General features: G+C 41.6%; 1 protein-coding gene across 1 annotated transcript in view; it reads left to right on the plus strand.

The window, feature by feature from the left end:
- The first annotated feature begins 11,508 nt into the window (after nt 1-11,508).
- PGM5 (phosphoglucomutase 5) overlaps nt 11,509-14,519 on the plus strand; it is a 179,386-nt gene continuing 176,375 nt past the window's right edge. The window contains exon 1 of the mRNA XM_055350738.2: nt 11,509-12,408. Within this exon, the coding sequence (XP_055206713.1) occupies nt 12,148-12,408 (261 nt within the window). The 5' untranslated portion in view covers nt 11,509-12,147. The remainder of the gene's footprint in view (nt 12,409-14,519) is intronic.

A 14,519-nucleotide genomic window follows, 5' to 3' on the forward strand; every position in this document is an offset into this window, starting at 1 on the left:
AGTTTTTCTACCCTTGCTCCCACCATCCTTCCCTCCCACCTTTGGAGTCCCCCAGTGTCTATTGTTCCCTTCTTTGTGTTGAGTTCTAACCTTTTTTTAGTGAAGTTTGTAGGGTTTTCTATATATAACAAGATCATGCTGTCAGTAGAGACAGTTTCACTTCTTCCTTTCCTATTAGGATGCCTTTTATTTCTTTCTTTTGCCTCATTACCCTGAGAAGTGGTGTCCGTGGGCATCCTTGTCTTGTTCCTGATGGTAGAGGAAAAGTTTCAACTTTTCACCATTGATTATGGTGTTAGCTATGGGTTTGTCATATATGGCCTTTATTTTGTTGGGATACAGTCCCTCAATACGTGATCTGTTGGGTGTTTTTTTTTTTTTAACCATGAAAGGGTTTCGAATTTTGTCAAAAGCTTTTTCTATATCTATTGAGATGGCCATATAGTTTCTATCCTTTATTTTTCTAATATGGTATATTATATGTATTGATTTGCTTATGTTGAACCATGACATGATCACGGTGAATGATTCTTTCAATGTGCTATTGAATTTGGTTTGCTAGAATTTTGTCGAGGATTTTTGCATCTATGTAGATCAAGGATATTGGCCTGTAATTTTCCTTTCTTGTAGTGTTCTTGTCTGGCTTTGGAATCAGGGTAATGCTGGCCCTGTAAGATGAGTTTGGAAGTATTCCCTCCACTTCAGCTTTTTGGAAGAGTTTGAGAAAGACTGATATTAGTTCTTCTTAAAATATTTGGTAGAATTAATCTGGGAAGCCATCTGGTTTTGGGTTTTTCATTGATAGGAGACATTTTCTTACTGATTCAACCTCCTTGCTTGCTATTAGTCTGTTCAGATTTTTTAATTTCTTCATGAGTCAATCTTGGTAGGTTTTATGTGTCTGGGAATTTATCCATTTCTTCTAGATGATCCAATTAGTTAGTGTGTAATTATACCTAGCAGTTTCTTAGGATCCTTTGTATTTCTGTGATATTGGCTATGATGTTTCATCTTTCATTTCTGATTTTATGCTATATTGAAAACATGAGGCATAGCAGGTAGGGGGCACTGGTCAGGACTTGGGGTATAAACTGGCAGATGTTAAGGTGGGTGATTCTGGTTAACTCAGAAACTCCGAAGTCCCGTGTGGAAGAATTAACTGCCTGTACTCACCTAGTAATGTATATCCTTGGTCAAAAAAAGATCCAGCTGAGAATGTTGGATGAAGGGACCAAATCAATATTCATCATTATATTGAAAACAAGTCAGATTGGCTGTGGTCTTTTGACAGCAGGTCAGTGGCTAAGTCTATTTGAACAAAGTTAGGGCAGGTTCAAGGGAGAATCCTGAGATCGGTATTCTTTGTTCCATACAACCTTGCCTTTCAGTTTCTTCTCCCCATGCCTCCAGGATATCCCTGCACAGCCCGTAGGGCCCCCTCCTTCAGTACCTTGCCTTACGAAGGGGAGAAAATGAGTTTTCCAATGTTAGCATATATTTAGCCTTCCAAAATTTCTATTTCTATTTTAGGGGAGCTCTAGGAAAACAGCAGATTACTCTAAATCCCCAGGTAAAAATCTGAAATGGTGGAATTTCATATGACCAGGAGACATATTTTGGGGCAAGTGGGCTTTTCACAATCACTTGGACATGAAGGCATCCGCTTCTTCTATGCCTAAAATATTCCTTCAATTTAGTAGTTTAATTCCTCTTCCTCTTTTTCAAATTTCAAGACAATACATGTAGTGACTGAACAATTTGGATCCAAGTTTCACTATTTAACTGCCAGTGTGACCTTGGGTGAGTCACTTAATCTTTTCAAGGCTCAATTTCATCATGTAAAGTGGAAGTACAAACAATCCCTGACTTACAATATTTTGACTTGTGATTTTTCAACTTTAAGATAGTTTGAAAGCAATACACATTCAGCAGAAGCTGTACTTTGAGTACCCATACAACCATTCTGTTTTCCACTTTCAGTACAGTATTCATTATATTACATGAGATATTCAAAGCCCACTTTATTATAAAATGGGCTTTCTGTTAGATGATTTTGCCTAACTGTAGGTTAATGTGAGTGTTTAAGGTAGGCTGAGCTAAGCTATGATGTTTAGTAGGTTAAGTGTATTAAATGCATTTTCAGCTTACAATATTTTCATAAGTTTATTGGAATATAACCCCATTGTAAATTGAGGGGTATTTGTAATAATGATATCTCTTCAAGGAGACTTTGTGAGCCTCTCATAGGAAAATGCATACACAGATGCATATAAATATATAATCTTTCTTTTCCATACATATGATATTCTTTAAGGATATTCAAAAATCCGGAAACAGTTGCCTCCAGGGAGATAAATGGTAGTGGGTTGGGAAACTTTTAACTGTATACGCTTTTGTACCTTTTGCATTTTGAATCAGATGAATGTATAATCTACATAAAATATTAAGATTAAAACATCACCGAATAACTTATCAGGAGTTTGGTGAACATAAGGGAAGGCCACCTATGCTGGCTGTATTTTATTCAGTGTTGGTCACTGTTGGGCACTTCATAGAGCTTATTTCATTTCATCCTCACAAGCGCTGTAGGAGGAAGGGGCCCCAGAGGGATTCATGGTTAGAATAGCAGAGTAGGAGCATTTGGCAGCTATATTCTGTGTAGGTGATAACTTTAAAGATATTTTTGTTATAAAATGTTTCAAACATACAAAAAATATAGAGAAGCAGCTTTCTATAGTTATTAAATATTCTTAATGGGTAGTCATAGAAATTATCATCCAAAGTGGGATATTCTTGAGAGAAGAAGGAGGTTCTATTTATAATTATGGTGGGATAACAAACTTAAGATGAACAGCTCTAGACAAACTGGGTTGTATGGTCCCTGGAAAACAAGGATTACTGTAAATGTGAGTCCCGCCTTGTGCTTCTTCCTGGCCCACGTTCTCTCTGTCCCACCAAGAAAATATGATCTTGATACAGATGTTCATTGTGTCAAGGCAACCATGGCAACCATGATCTAGATACACTGTTCAAGTTTTATGCTGATCCTACCTATATATGTCTCAGGAACTTTCCAGAGTTTCCTTTGAGTGCTTCTAAATTTTGCATAAATGGTATGTTGTCCCTTGTCTCTTTTTAAAACCAGTAAGCCATTTTCCCTTCTTTTCCTGGAAAATTAAAGGAACAAGGACCAGGAAATAACAGTGTATTAGCTAAGGTTCTGTTGGTTGAAAGCAACAGAACCTAATTCTGGCTAGCTTAAACCATGCTAGGATTTAATGAAGAATACTGCAGAATCTTAGATATCTTATGACTGGGAAAGAGGAGGTTCAGGCATTTCCTGGGATGTCAGCAACAGGTAGCTGTCAATTAACTGCCCCCACACCACCCACTGCTGCCGTCATCAATATAGCACACCACAATGGCTCCCAGCCTCTGTACGTCTGGGTTCCGGTGTTCGAATTCTAGAGACAGCAAGAGAAATCCCATTGAGTCAGGGATCCTTCCCTGGGTCACCCTCCCTGCCTACGGTCAGAAATGCAGGATTATGTAGTAAAGACACAGCTAAAGAGGACCCACTTCACTGTATTGGGACCATTTGCAGGGGAGGCAAAATTGTGAGCTACGCACTTAAAGAGGTGATAACCATAAGTTTGCAGGAAAAAAAAATTGGAGAAGAGAAGGATAACACTATGCTACGGTTTCTTCTGAAAACAGACGAAGGGAACAGCATTTCCATTTGGAAATTCTCTCCTGGCATTTCAATATTTATGGATACTGAATTCTGAGAAAAATCGGTTGAGAAATTAGGAAAATGGGAAGGAACATTCTAATTTTCCTGTGAGAATTACAGCTTAATAGTCAGTATGGAGAACTTACTGGCTTGAAGAAATGCCCTGACTTCAAGTCAAGCAAGATGAGGAAGCACTGACATGTGGAGATGAAAGTTAAGGTGAACAGGACAGGAGCAGTAAAGGAGCCTCAGTCAGACTTTCTTGTATCTGTTGCTGTGTTATAAGTGTGTGTTCATGGCCTTGTCCACTGCTAACAGTGAACCATTTCTGCAAATAAATATTAATGTGTTCATAGGCATAGTATATGTTTTACAAATCCTATGAGAGGTTTTCTAAGAAATGCCAAGTTTTAGAAACAAAATATGCCCTTAAATCGGCAATTTTGACAGTTGCTTCTTTCTAGTGCTATTCATCTTGCCAGGAGATCAGAATGTTATGTTATTTAAATGGTATTGGAGGGGATGATTGATGCCTTGTTTAACAATGTCATGTAAACAATGATTAAAGCATTAAGTATTTGTGGTGTTACCTTTCAATCTTTAAAGGACTTTTCTTTAGCATTTATTTTGTGATAATATTCATTTCTTTTTAATGTTTTCTCTATTAATGCTATTGGATTTTATAATCTTGTTACAATATGTTGGCTCATAATAATAATAAATCATCATTTGTTATCATATCTTTTTAAAACAGAAGACTACTAAAACTTTTCATATAATCCTGTTACAGAAAAAAACGACTATTTGCTTGTTATTATAGTCACTTATTATTTTTCAAAAACTTGTAAGTGAAGTGTTATGAAAATCATATGAATTTGGGAATTCCCAAGCATTCTCAGAAATTCTATTTCCTTGTTCCCAAATCCCAATGATTAATATCTGCCAGGAGTCGGAAAACAGTGAAAGGAAGTAACATCCTATTTTGGATACCTGGTAGGGTTAGTGAAGAAACGTTATTGCTGAGCTCTGTGTTACGCTCACGAATGATGCCATTGAGGAAGTCACACTTGTTGAAAGGAACGCAGATACACAAAGAGTTTTGCTGCTGTCTGTTGGATAAGAACCCCCTGGTCGATTTCAGCTCCTACTGCAAGTTAGAAAAATCAATCCAATGATAAATAAAAAGTGACCAGTGTGCTGGGAAATAACTTATTTTTTGGCTTCAGAGGAAATTTTAGAAACAGTGCCAAGTGAAACGTAAAAACAAACTACGAAGACGTTCACGAATTTCCCTCTGAAGCTGACAGCCGTATTTTAGCAGATGGAACTCCTACTATTAGCCCAACTCTTGGGTTGAAACAGTGTGTCCAGGAAACCCTATGTTAAAATGCAATGTGTTGGGGATATTGTTCCTCTATTTGCTTGAGTTAATTTTCAAATTAGTGTACTCTTGCTTAGCTGTGCTCTGAGGGAATGAACAAAAGATTGGTAAACTCTGATGGAGAACACTGGTCAGGCAGGGCACATAGAATCCCTGGGGATGGTGGTTCCTGACAAATGGGGGAGGAGGACCTGAGCCAGGCTTGGGCTGGGCTGGAGGAACATGAAGATGGGATCTACTCACAAACCCCAAAACTGAGGGGTCCTGATAACACATTATTTCACCCTCAGCCATGCAAATTCATTATTTTTATGGATAAAATAGCTTTAAAAAACTAATTTACATTGAAATGTTAAAATATTTATATAGAGATTAGAAATATTTATATAGAGATTATTGGGAATCCCCTCCTAAAGCCCAAACATAAAAACTACCAAAAAAAAAAAAATTCCGTATAGGCTAAGATTGCAAATGACTGATGGAATGTAATTTAAATTAAACATGGAAAATATATTTCCTCTTTAATAAAGATCTAAATTCTATTCTTTTTAGGAGCCTTCAGAAATGAAATTCAACTATTAAAAAAAGTATAGAGAAGCCTTTAGAAAAGAAACTTTTCTTTTGCTGTATTATATAATAAAGAACTTTGATGAGAATAGTTCTAAAGTGTTTAATAATAGATTACACTGATGTTTCTAGGTATTGTGGGGAACACCTAGAAATTAAATCTTCATCTTTGGCAGATCAGAGGCCTATTATTTTTAGGTAAAACAATTAAAATCTGCTTTTAATAAATCACAAATTTTGCAAGTTAGCCATTAATAGTAAGTGCTTTTCAAAGTTGGGCCCAATACATGAAAAAGCCAGAAAAACATACCTGCATTAGTTTTGCCCATCACCTTCTTATGCTGGCCTCAGGAGATTTATTAACAGCATTCAATATTTTAGGTAGGCTGGATGTGGTGGCTCATGCATGTAATCCCAGCACTTTGGGAGGCTGAGGTGGGAGGATGGCTTGAGGCCAGGAGTTCAAGACCAGCCTGGTCAACCTAGTGAGCCCCTCGGTCTCTCTGAAAAGAAAAAAAAATTTAGGTATCCTGTGGCTACCTCCAAAAACAAACTCCAGAGGAACTGAATTTTTTTTTTATTTCGTGTGTTGGGATAATGGCTTCTTTTGCAGTTACTTACGAAGAATTTAAGGGTCAGTAAAAATATTTTTTCATCCTTAATAACATGAATTCTCTAATTTGTATGTGATATAATGCTAGATATTGTGCCAAAAGTGTTACATAGACATAATCCATGCCCATTTTCAAAGATAATACTAATATGGAGAATAAGAATCATTATTATTGTAGTAATTATTATTTTAGTAATAGTAGTAATCAAAACAATTACATCAAACACTTATTAAACCCTTATTATGTGACAGGTACTGTGTAAGCAATCTCCACATATTAGCTCCTTAAATGTGATCACTAACCCCATGAGGTAGGTAGCATTATGTCCATTTTATAGATGCAGAAACTGAGCTTTGAAGAGGGAAAGCAACTTGCCCAAGGCCATGCAGGCAGTCATTGATAAGGGTGGGAAGCGAGAAGTTGAAGTCTGAGATGTAAGTTCACAGACACGAGTACGCAAACATGTACAAGATACTCGTATGACATGTGGGGTTGCTTGAAATATGTAATTGACTTTCCCCAGCACAAGAAAGTGTTTGGACAGATTTCAAAGGGATCTAACACTTCCTTAGAGGACTGCCCTAAGACATTTTTCCGTGTGCTTTTCTGCCTCTTGTCCTATACTTTTGGCATTTCTTCTGCTCTTAGAGGCAATGAGTCAACAGCATATTTTTAGCACCTCCTGTGTGCATAGAAGTGGCCCCTGACTCAATGGGAGTGTATAACTACCATGGGCCAAATCAGTGTGCTTTCCTGTCAGCCAGGGGATTATAGAAGAACACGCTCCCCTGATTCCAACAGAACTTGCTGCCACTCTGATGTCTTCATTGTAAGGCCTCTAAATGAATGTTCCAGAAATTCATGTTAAAGGCACGTGTCATATGTGTAACTTGTAAACATTTGTGTACTTGTCTCTGTGTCGTTACACCTCAGGCTTCAACTCTTGTTTTTACTTTTATCAATGACTACCTGTGTGCTGTGTGGCTTTGGACCAATTGCTCACCCCCTCTAAAGCTCAGTTTCTGCATCTGTAAAATGGATATAATGCCATATATACATAGATATAGATATACATACACACATATATATGTGTGTATATACATATATATAATATACAAACTGAAATATATAGTTATATAAATATTTCAGTTTAAGTTTCAAAAATCACTGGAGGGTATTTTTATAATACCCTTCGGCAATTTTACCTGCTGCCTTTGCACATTCTGGTGAATTTCTAAATGGAAGTCTGATAGAGATTAATCTCTTAATGCATCATAAATAAAAAAGAAAATCACAGAATGATGTAGCTGGAGAAGACCCTGGGGATCTAAAGTGTTTCATGAAAGATTAATGTCCTTGATCTGTTTGTAAGTGTTTTGGAAAAATCTTCCATGGTCAAATAAAACTTGGCAATGTTGGATTAAAGTTAAATAGGTTTTTTTTCCTGCAGAACTTCATAGTCTTTAATATGCTAATGTGTTTTGTGAATCTACAAGGAATGAAGTGTTTCAATACTTATTTTACCCAGATTCTCATTTTGGGACAGGCTGGTCAAGCTGAGTCAGCTAGTATATTCTCTAGATGGAGATGATGGCTGATGCCTTTTTGAGAGCAAGAGAGTCCCCAGGGGAAGCAAGGGTATATCAGTTGCTCCTATTTCATGCCAAGGATCCTCAGTCTTTAGAGGCTCAGAGAAGGCTGAAAGGCTACTCTAGGCTATCAGGGCCACCATTCATTGTGACCCATGCTACAGAGAAGCTTTGAGCTCAGCGCGAAGGAGTGACCAGCCCTTGAGAATCAGGAAAATTTATTTATTCCTGACCTAGTCCACTGAGGACATACAAGGAATGGGGCAGGGGAGTGTCACCAGCTATGGTTACAAGCTAGTCTGATTCTCTTTCGTTAAGAAAACTGGTCCCTGTGAGTTTAGATTGGGAAGCACCAGGTTAAAAAATGTTTAGGCCAGGAGTGGTGGCCACTGTACTCCAGCCTGGGTGACAGAGTGAGAATCTGTCTTAAAAAAAAAAAAAAAAGTTAAGTGATGTCTTCTGTTGAGGACCTCTCAGAACTTTTAACATGAAAGTGTGCATTGTGAAGAATGGGAGTAGAGTGTACAGGAGTCTTAAAAGCTACTTGGTCATGAAACTCTTGCTTTGTGCAGGATTCGAGGGGCACTAACATTCTGAGGAAAATATTTTGGGAAACATTGATCTAATCCAAACTTCTCATTTTACCAGCAAACAACTGTGGGGCCCTCTAAGTTTCCTTTCTCCATCACTGTGACAAATTCATTGGAATTAATTCAATGAAACCTGGGGTCAGCTTGGAAGAGATTTATTTAGCAGGTAAATCTGTTTTGTACATTTTGAGGGAGTTCTGAGTTTCCATAGTCAAAAACCACAGATCAATTTAACCAACCTTTACGGAATATCACCTATGGCCCAAAGACCCTTTAGCTACAGTGATGGTCTACAAAAATATAAACTGTAATTCTTGCAATACAGGAGATTAGTAATAATGGTAAATATAATGATGATGACACCATGAATAGCTAACATTTATTGAATGCCTTTCTATTAGTCAGGCACTTTACTAAGTATTTTAATCCTCCCAACAATTTATGAGGTAGGGATTATAATAATTCCCATCTTATAGTGAGGACACTGAGGTTAGGAAATTATCCTAGCCTAAATGTTAAGTATAAGCATGAATAGAAAGGTGTTATCAGCCTATAAGACGTTCCTTTATGAGTGATACAAAGTCCTATATAAATTCAGAGAAAAGAAAAGTGGTTTTAGAAATCCTTGATCAGTGAGTGTGAAGCACGTGGTGGCCCGGTTACTGTTTGGTTGCCCATCTGTCCTCCCTCTGGGGATCAGCACCCCCTTACTTTGGAAGAATTGTTTTCCTTTTCACCGTAAGGTTCTTTCTGGCTATGCGGTGGGGCACATTGCCTCAAACTAGCCCTGTTCCAGTCTTTGAGAACCTTGAAATTGGAACCAAGGGAAGAGGATTGCCTCTTGAATGGTAATTCTCTAAAATCTAGTCTGAGGTGCTGGTGCCTAATCCCTAGGTCTGTGGAAGGAGCTGGGCTGTGAGAGGGGAGAATGATGTTGATGTCAAGAGAGAGGCAGGTGCTAGGAGCAGAGAGATGGAGGCCTGGAGGGTTTCTGGGCTTCTCTGAGGCTTAGGGTTTGGATCATTGTCTTCGTTACCGGAACAAAGGATTTACCATACCTGCTCTTCTGGGAATGAAACTGTCCTGCTTTGCAAAATGAAGTGTCATTAGAAAGAGATCTTAAAAACCCCACACCATAGACAGGTACACAGATCCCTAGAAGTGTTAAAGTTCTGTCTGTTGGATGCTAAGCCAAGACTTTTAAGTATGTTCTAAAGAGAAACTGGTGTGTGTAGGCTGTGCACTCCCAGGGAGATAAAAAGTTAGGAACTTTATGGGTTGGGCTTGGTGGCTCACACCTGTAATCCCAGCACTGTGGGAGGCTAAAGTGGGCAGATTGATTGAGCTGAGGAGTTCGAGACCAGCCTAGGCAACATGGTGAAACCCCATGTCTACAAAAACTACAAAAATTAGCTGGGCGTGGTGGCATGTACCTGTAGGCGGAGGATCGCTTGAGCCCAAGAGGGAGAGGGTGCAGTGAGCCATGATTGTGCCACTGCACTCCACCTGGGTGACAGGAACTTTATGGGGAATGGGATCTTGGAGACTGAGTAGAGACTAGAGGAAAAAAAAAAAAAAACTACCTCCCCGACTGGCCACACTATTCTTTTAAAAAAATGTTAATTGACAAATTAAAATTGTATGTATTTACGGAGGTATAATGTGATGTTATGATATATGTATACATTGTGGAATAATTAAATCCAGAGAATTAATAGATTCATCACCTCAAAACCTATCTTTTTTGTGGTGAGAACATTTGAAATTTATTGTCTTAGCAATTTTGAAATACACAATACTTCATTGTTAACTACAGTCACCATGCTGTGCTGTAGATCTCAACAAAATATATTCTTCCTGTCTCAACTAAAACATTGTACTCTTTGACAACATTTCCCCATTCCTCTCGCCCCTTCCAAAAACACCCATTCTTTATGTTGAAGAGAATAGCTAAAAAGTCCCAGCAGGTTTCAACTGACGGCTTCAGTGGTTTTCCCATCACACTTCAATGTTATTAATAAAAAGGGGAGGGGCAATACATAATTCAGACAGGCTGAAAGTACCATTGTAACCACTTTCTTGACTTCACAGAAAAAGTCCTCTTGTTTTCATCTGTAAAACGGGAACTGCATGAATACCATTCTTCTTTTCTTCAGCCTCCAAAGAAAAAACAGATGCAAAGCCTTTTATCAGTTGCAAAACAGTCTGCAATGTGTGTTATTACTCACAGTTGTCTTACTGTGACCAAACACTTTATAAGCCTGCTGCAAGTCAGCCTTACTCTCAGGAAGTGGACAATATTTGGGGAAGGAGAAGCAGCAGGATATTTCAGGACAGTAGCCTTGGTGGGTCCAAAAATTCCTTGAGAGAAATGGGAGATAGAACTTTCTTCCTGCTTTGGGTTTTATCCTGTTAGTCTTTTCTCTCTTCACTCCTATTTTCTATGGAGAATTTCCTGGTTTTGGAGTTTGGGTGCGTTTTATGGAGAGGAGGCAGAAAATCTTTAGCTCCAGCAGAATGAAAGGATACATGCAAAGGAACCTAGCACAGTATCTGGTACCCAGTTCTCCTTTAACTTGGCTTTATTCATTCACTCCTGGTAGGGCATTAATAAGGGAATTAGCCCCCTCCTATTGAAAACGATTAATTCGGGGAAGAGTTCAGACAGTGTGGACAGATACAGTGTAGGACAAGCCTGTTTCTAAGGCAGGAGCTGGGTAGGGAGGGTGAGAAGGGCGAGAAGAATAGGGAAATATGAGTCGTCTGTGTTGCTGCTGTTGCAACCACCACAACAAACAAACAAGTGAAAAAAAAAAAATTGTCCATAACCGGTAAGTGTGCTGTTTTGGAGGAGGCTGGGGAAAGTGTGGATGGCTCGAGTGGGTCCTGTTGGATTGAAGTCTGACAGTGGTGATTCCCTTCAACAAATGGTCGGGGTGGGAGGGTACACACACACACACACACACACACACACACACACACACCCCACACGCAGCGCCCAGCCTCCGATTTCAGCGCTGGCAGGAGATAACCATTCTTAGCTCGCCTTTCCAGGGTTATTTTTGGCTGAGGCTGTTCGCTGATGGCAAAAGGTTTCAGCCCCCTCCCAAATCCCTCCCCGTCCTTGTTCTAAAGAGAAACTGGTGCGTGTAGGCTGCGCACTCCCCGGGAGACAGGGAGACGGGCCGGGCGCCGGAGAGGAACCCGGACTCTGCCCAAAGTCTCGCCGCCCGCCGGCTGTTTCTGGCGGAGGGTGTGCCCCGGAGGGCGGCGATCGCGGGTGAAGGTTGGGGCCAGGCGCGGGTGGAGGCGTCACCGGGGTCGGGCTAGCAGGCCCTGGAATCAGGCTTTTGGGACGTCCCGAAAGTGAGTCCAACTTGGGGAGAAACTGAGGGCACCTCGGGCGGTCTGGCAGCGGAGAAGGTGGGCGGGAGAAGACTTTACAGGAAGGCAGAAGCAATCTCTGCCGAGGGAGTCAGCGAGCGGCCGCGCAGAGAGGAGGGGCGGGCGGTCCCCAGGCGGGCGGGTGCGGGGCGCAGGGCGCCGACCTGCTGGAGAGGGGGCCCGGGCGCGAGGCGGAGTCCCGGCGCGCAGCCAGGCTGGTGGAGGCCCCCGGCAGGCTGCAGATTCCCTCCGGCTCCGGGAGCCGCAGCAGGACCGGCCAGGAGGCGCCATGGAGGGGAGCCCCATCCCGGTGCTGACAGTGCCCACCGCGCCCTACGAGGACCAGCGGCCGGCCGGCGGCGGGGGTCTGCGGCGACCCACCGGCCTCTTCGAGGGCCAGCGCAACTACCTGCCCAACTTTATCCAGAGCGTGCTGTCGTCCATCGACCTGCGCGACCGTCAGGGCTGCACCATGGTGGTGGGCAGCGACGGCAGGTACTTTAGCAGGACGGCCATCGAGATCGTGGTGCAGATGGCCGCGGCCAACGGGGTGAGTGTCCGGATGCCCCTCGCTTCCCGCCGCGCCGCCGCCATGCCCTCTCCTAGCCCTTGTCCCCCTGCTGCCTCCGGGCCCAGTTGGGAGGCCCCTGCCCGGCCCCGGCTTTGCTACCTCACTCCCGCGTCCTCACCCTCCAGCGCCCCACTCCCGCCGCGCTCGCAGCCTCCCCGGCGCACCCCGGACACTGGGTTCTATTAGTACCCACCGCCCCCAAAAGCCTTAAGGGGTTTCCGTCGTTCCTGGAGCCACTCCGGGCGCCCTGGACTCTTCTCCGACTCTGCGCACATCCCGCACCTGCTCATTTTTCTTTCAGACATTCTCTTACCCGGCCCTGTAGATTCCAAGGCAGCTCCCAGTTTTCCATATTGTTCCCAACGCGTTCACTGCCCACAGTCCCCACACAAACTTCTTTCGCAGGCTCACAACATGGTCCCTCTGCCCCGTGCCCTTTTTGCAATAATCTGCCAGTCCCCTAAGTCTTAGCTCTGCCTGTTTAACAGTAGTGGTGTCTCAGAACACACACACACACACACACACACACACACACACACACACACACACACACACACACACACACACACACGATCCCTGACATATTTGGCAAGAGTGGGCCCTGAAGGTTTTTAGTATTTTGGTTCTTTAACCCAGTGGAATTACTGAATGATTTATTTAATTAGGGTAGGGATGGAGTGGATCCATTTGTTTGATGCTAAACAGCCTGAGCTCGCAGTTCCCAGGGGGCATATCTCTAAATGGTCTGAAATGAGATTTACAGTGGTTTTCTTAATGCAATTCCCAACTTCTCTCCAAATGCCTTTTGACATTTGACAACATTTCATGCCTCTTCTCCTTTCGGTTTTCATCCTTGTTGTCTCTCCCTTCTCCCACGACCTCGGTAGTCTTCTGCAATCCAGATTCTCAGACTTCGGGTTTTTCTCCCTCTGCCCCTTTCCTCTCTGTCCTATAACTAGAAGCACCTTTTGGCATAGACCCATATCCCAGTTTCCTCTTTCCCAGGTTCAGCAGCATCTCAAGGACATCTACAAGAGGGATACCTAATTTCAGGGGTCTCTGAATTATATGTGGGAAACATCGTCTAAAAAAGTAATTTTATCCTTATTCATGCAACCAGACCCACACTCATAGAACTTTGCTTTAAGGGGAGTGTCTTGCAGATGTATAAATGAGTGTTAACATCTTTAAAAGCGAAACTGAACAATTCCCTGGCATTTGAATTCCCTCCTTCCTTCCCAACCCTCTCCTTTTCATTTTCTCATTTATTATTAAAAATATTTTTAAAGGATCTCCATGCTTCATATTTATCTACTATAATTCGTCCTTCTCGGTGTTGCAGGGATGGGTAAAGAGGATTTTTAAAAAAACATAATAAAAAGCAATTGGGAGAAACAGGGCCAGTGGTGTTGGGGTGCGTAGTGGAATTGTGATTTTTGACTCCAGTAGACAATGATGCTGGATATATGGGGTTTGATTTCTCTCTGGCTCCTCACTTGGGATTGATGAAGTTTGGCTAGAATCAGGGAGTTGAAGAGAGGTTGACAAATGGTCTTTCACTCTTCTCTGACAAGCTGTTCCTGCGGAGTGATGGAGAATAATGAGCCTTGGGAGAGCTATGGGAGCTCTCATACTCCTTCCCGAGCCAATTTTTTAGGGAGTGAGAGAAACATGGCCTGTCCAATACTTGTTGTGGGTCAGGATATTTTTGAAGCTACGGTTGTTGATTTGCATGGGAAGATTATTATGTCTTATTATTTCTTGTCCCACTTTACCATAAGGGCTCCTCAGCTTCTTACTTCAATGGGTCTTCTATGACAAACACACTTTATTAACTCTAAGAGTGGAATTTATTTTAACAGATAATTAGCATAGGTCAATATATGCTTAAAATAGAGTCAAATTAAACCTACTAGCTGTTATAAAGGACAGATGACAAATTAAAATCCACATAGAAGCATCGACTCTTAAATAATCTGAAAGTACTACTTCTAAGAGGGGTGGGCATGGGTGAAGTGAATGGTGGACATGTTTCAGAATTTCAAACAGCCAACTTTAACCAATCTTTTCCTCATTTTGTTCACCTTCTT

This window comes from Gorilla gorilla, chromosome 13 (genome assembly GCF_029281585.2).
Source record: "Gorilla gorilla gorilla isolate KB3781 chromosome 13, NHGRI_mGorGor1-v2.1_pri, whole genome shotgun sequence".
NCBI classification, from domain to species: domain Eukaryota; kingdom Metazoa; phylum Chordata; class Mammalia; order Primates; family Hominidae; genus Gorilla; species Gorilla gorilla.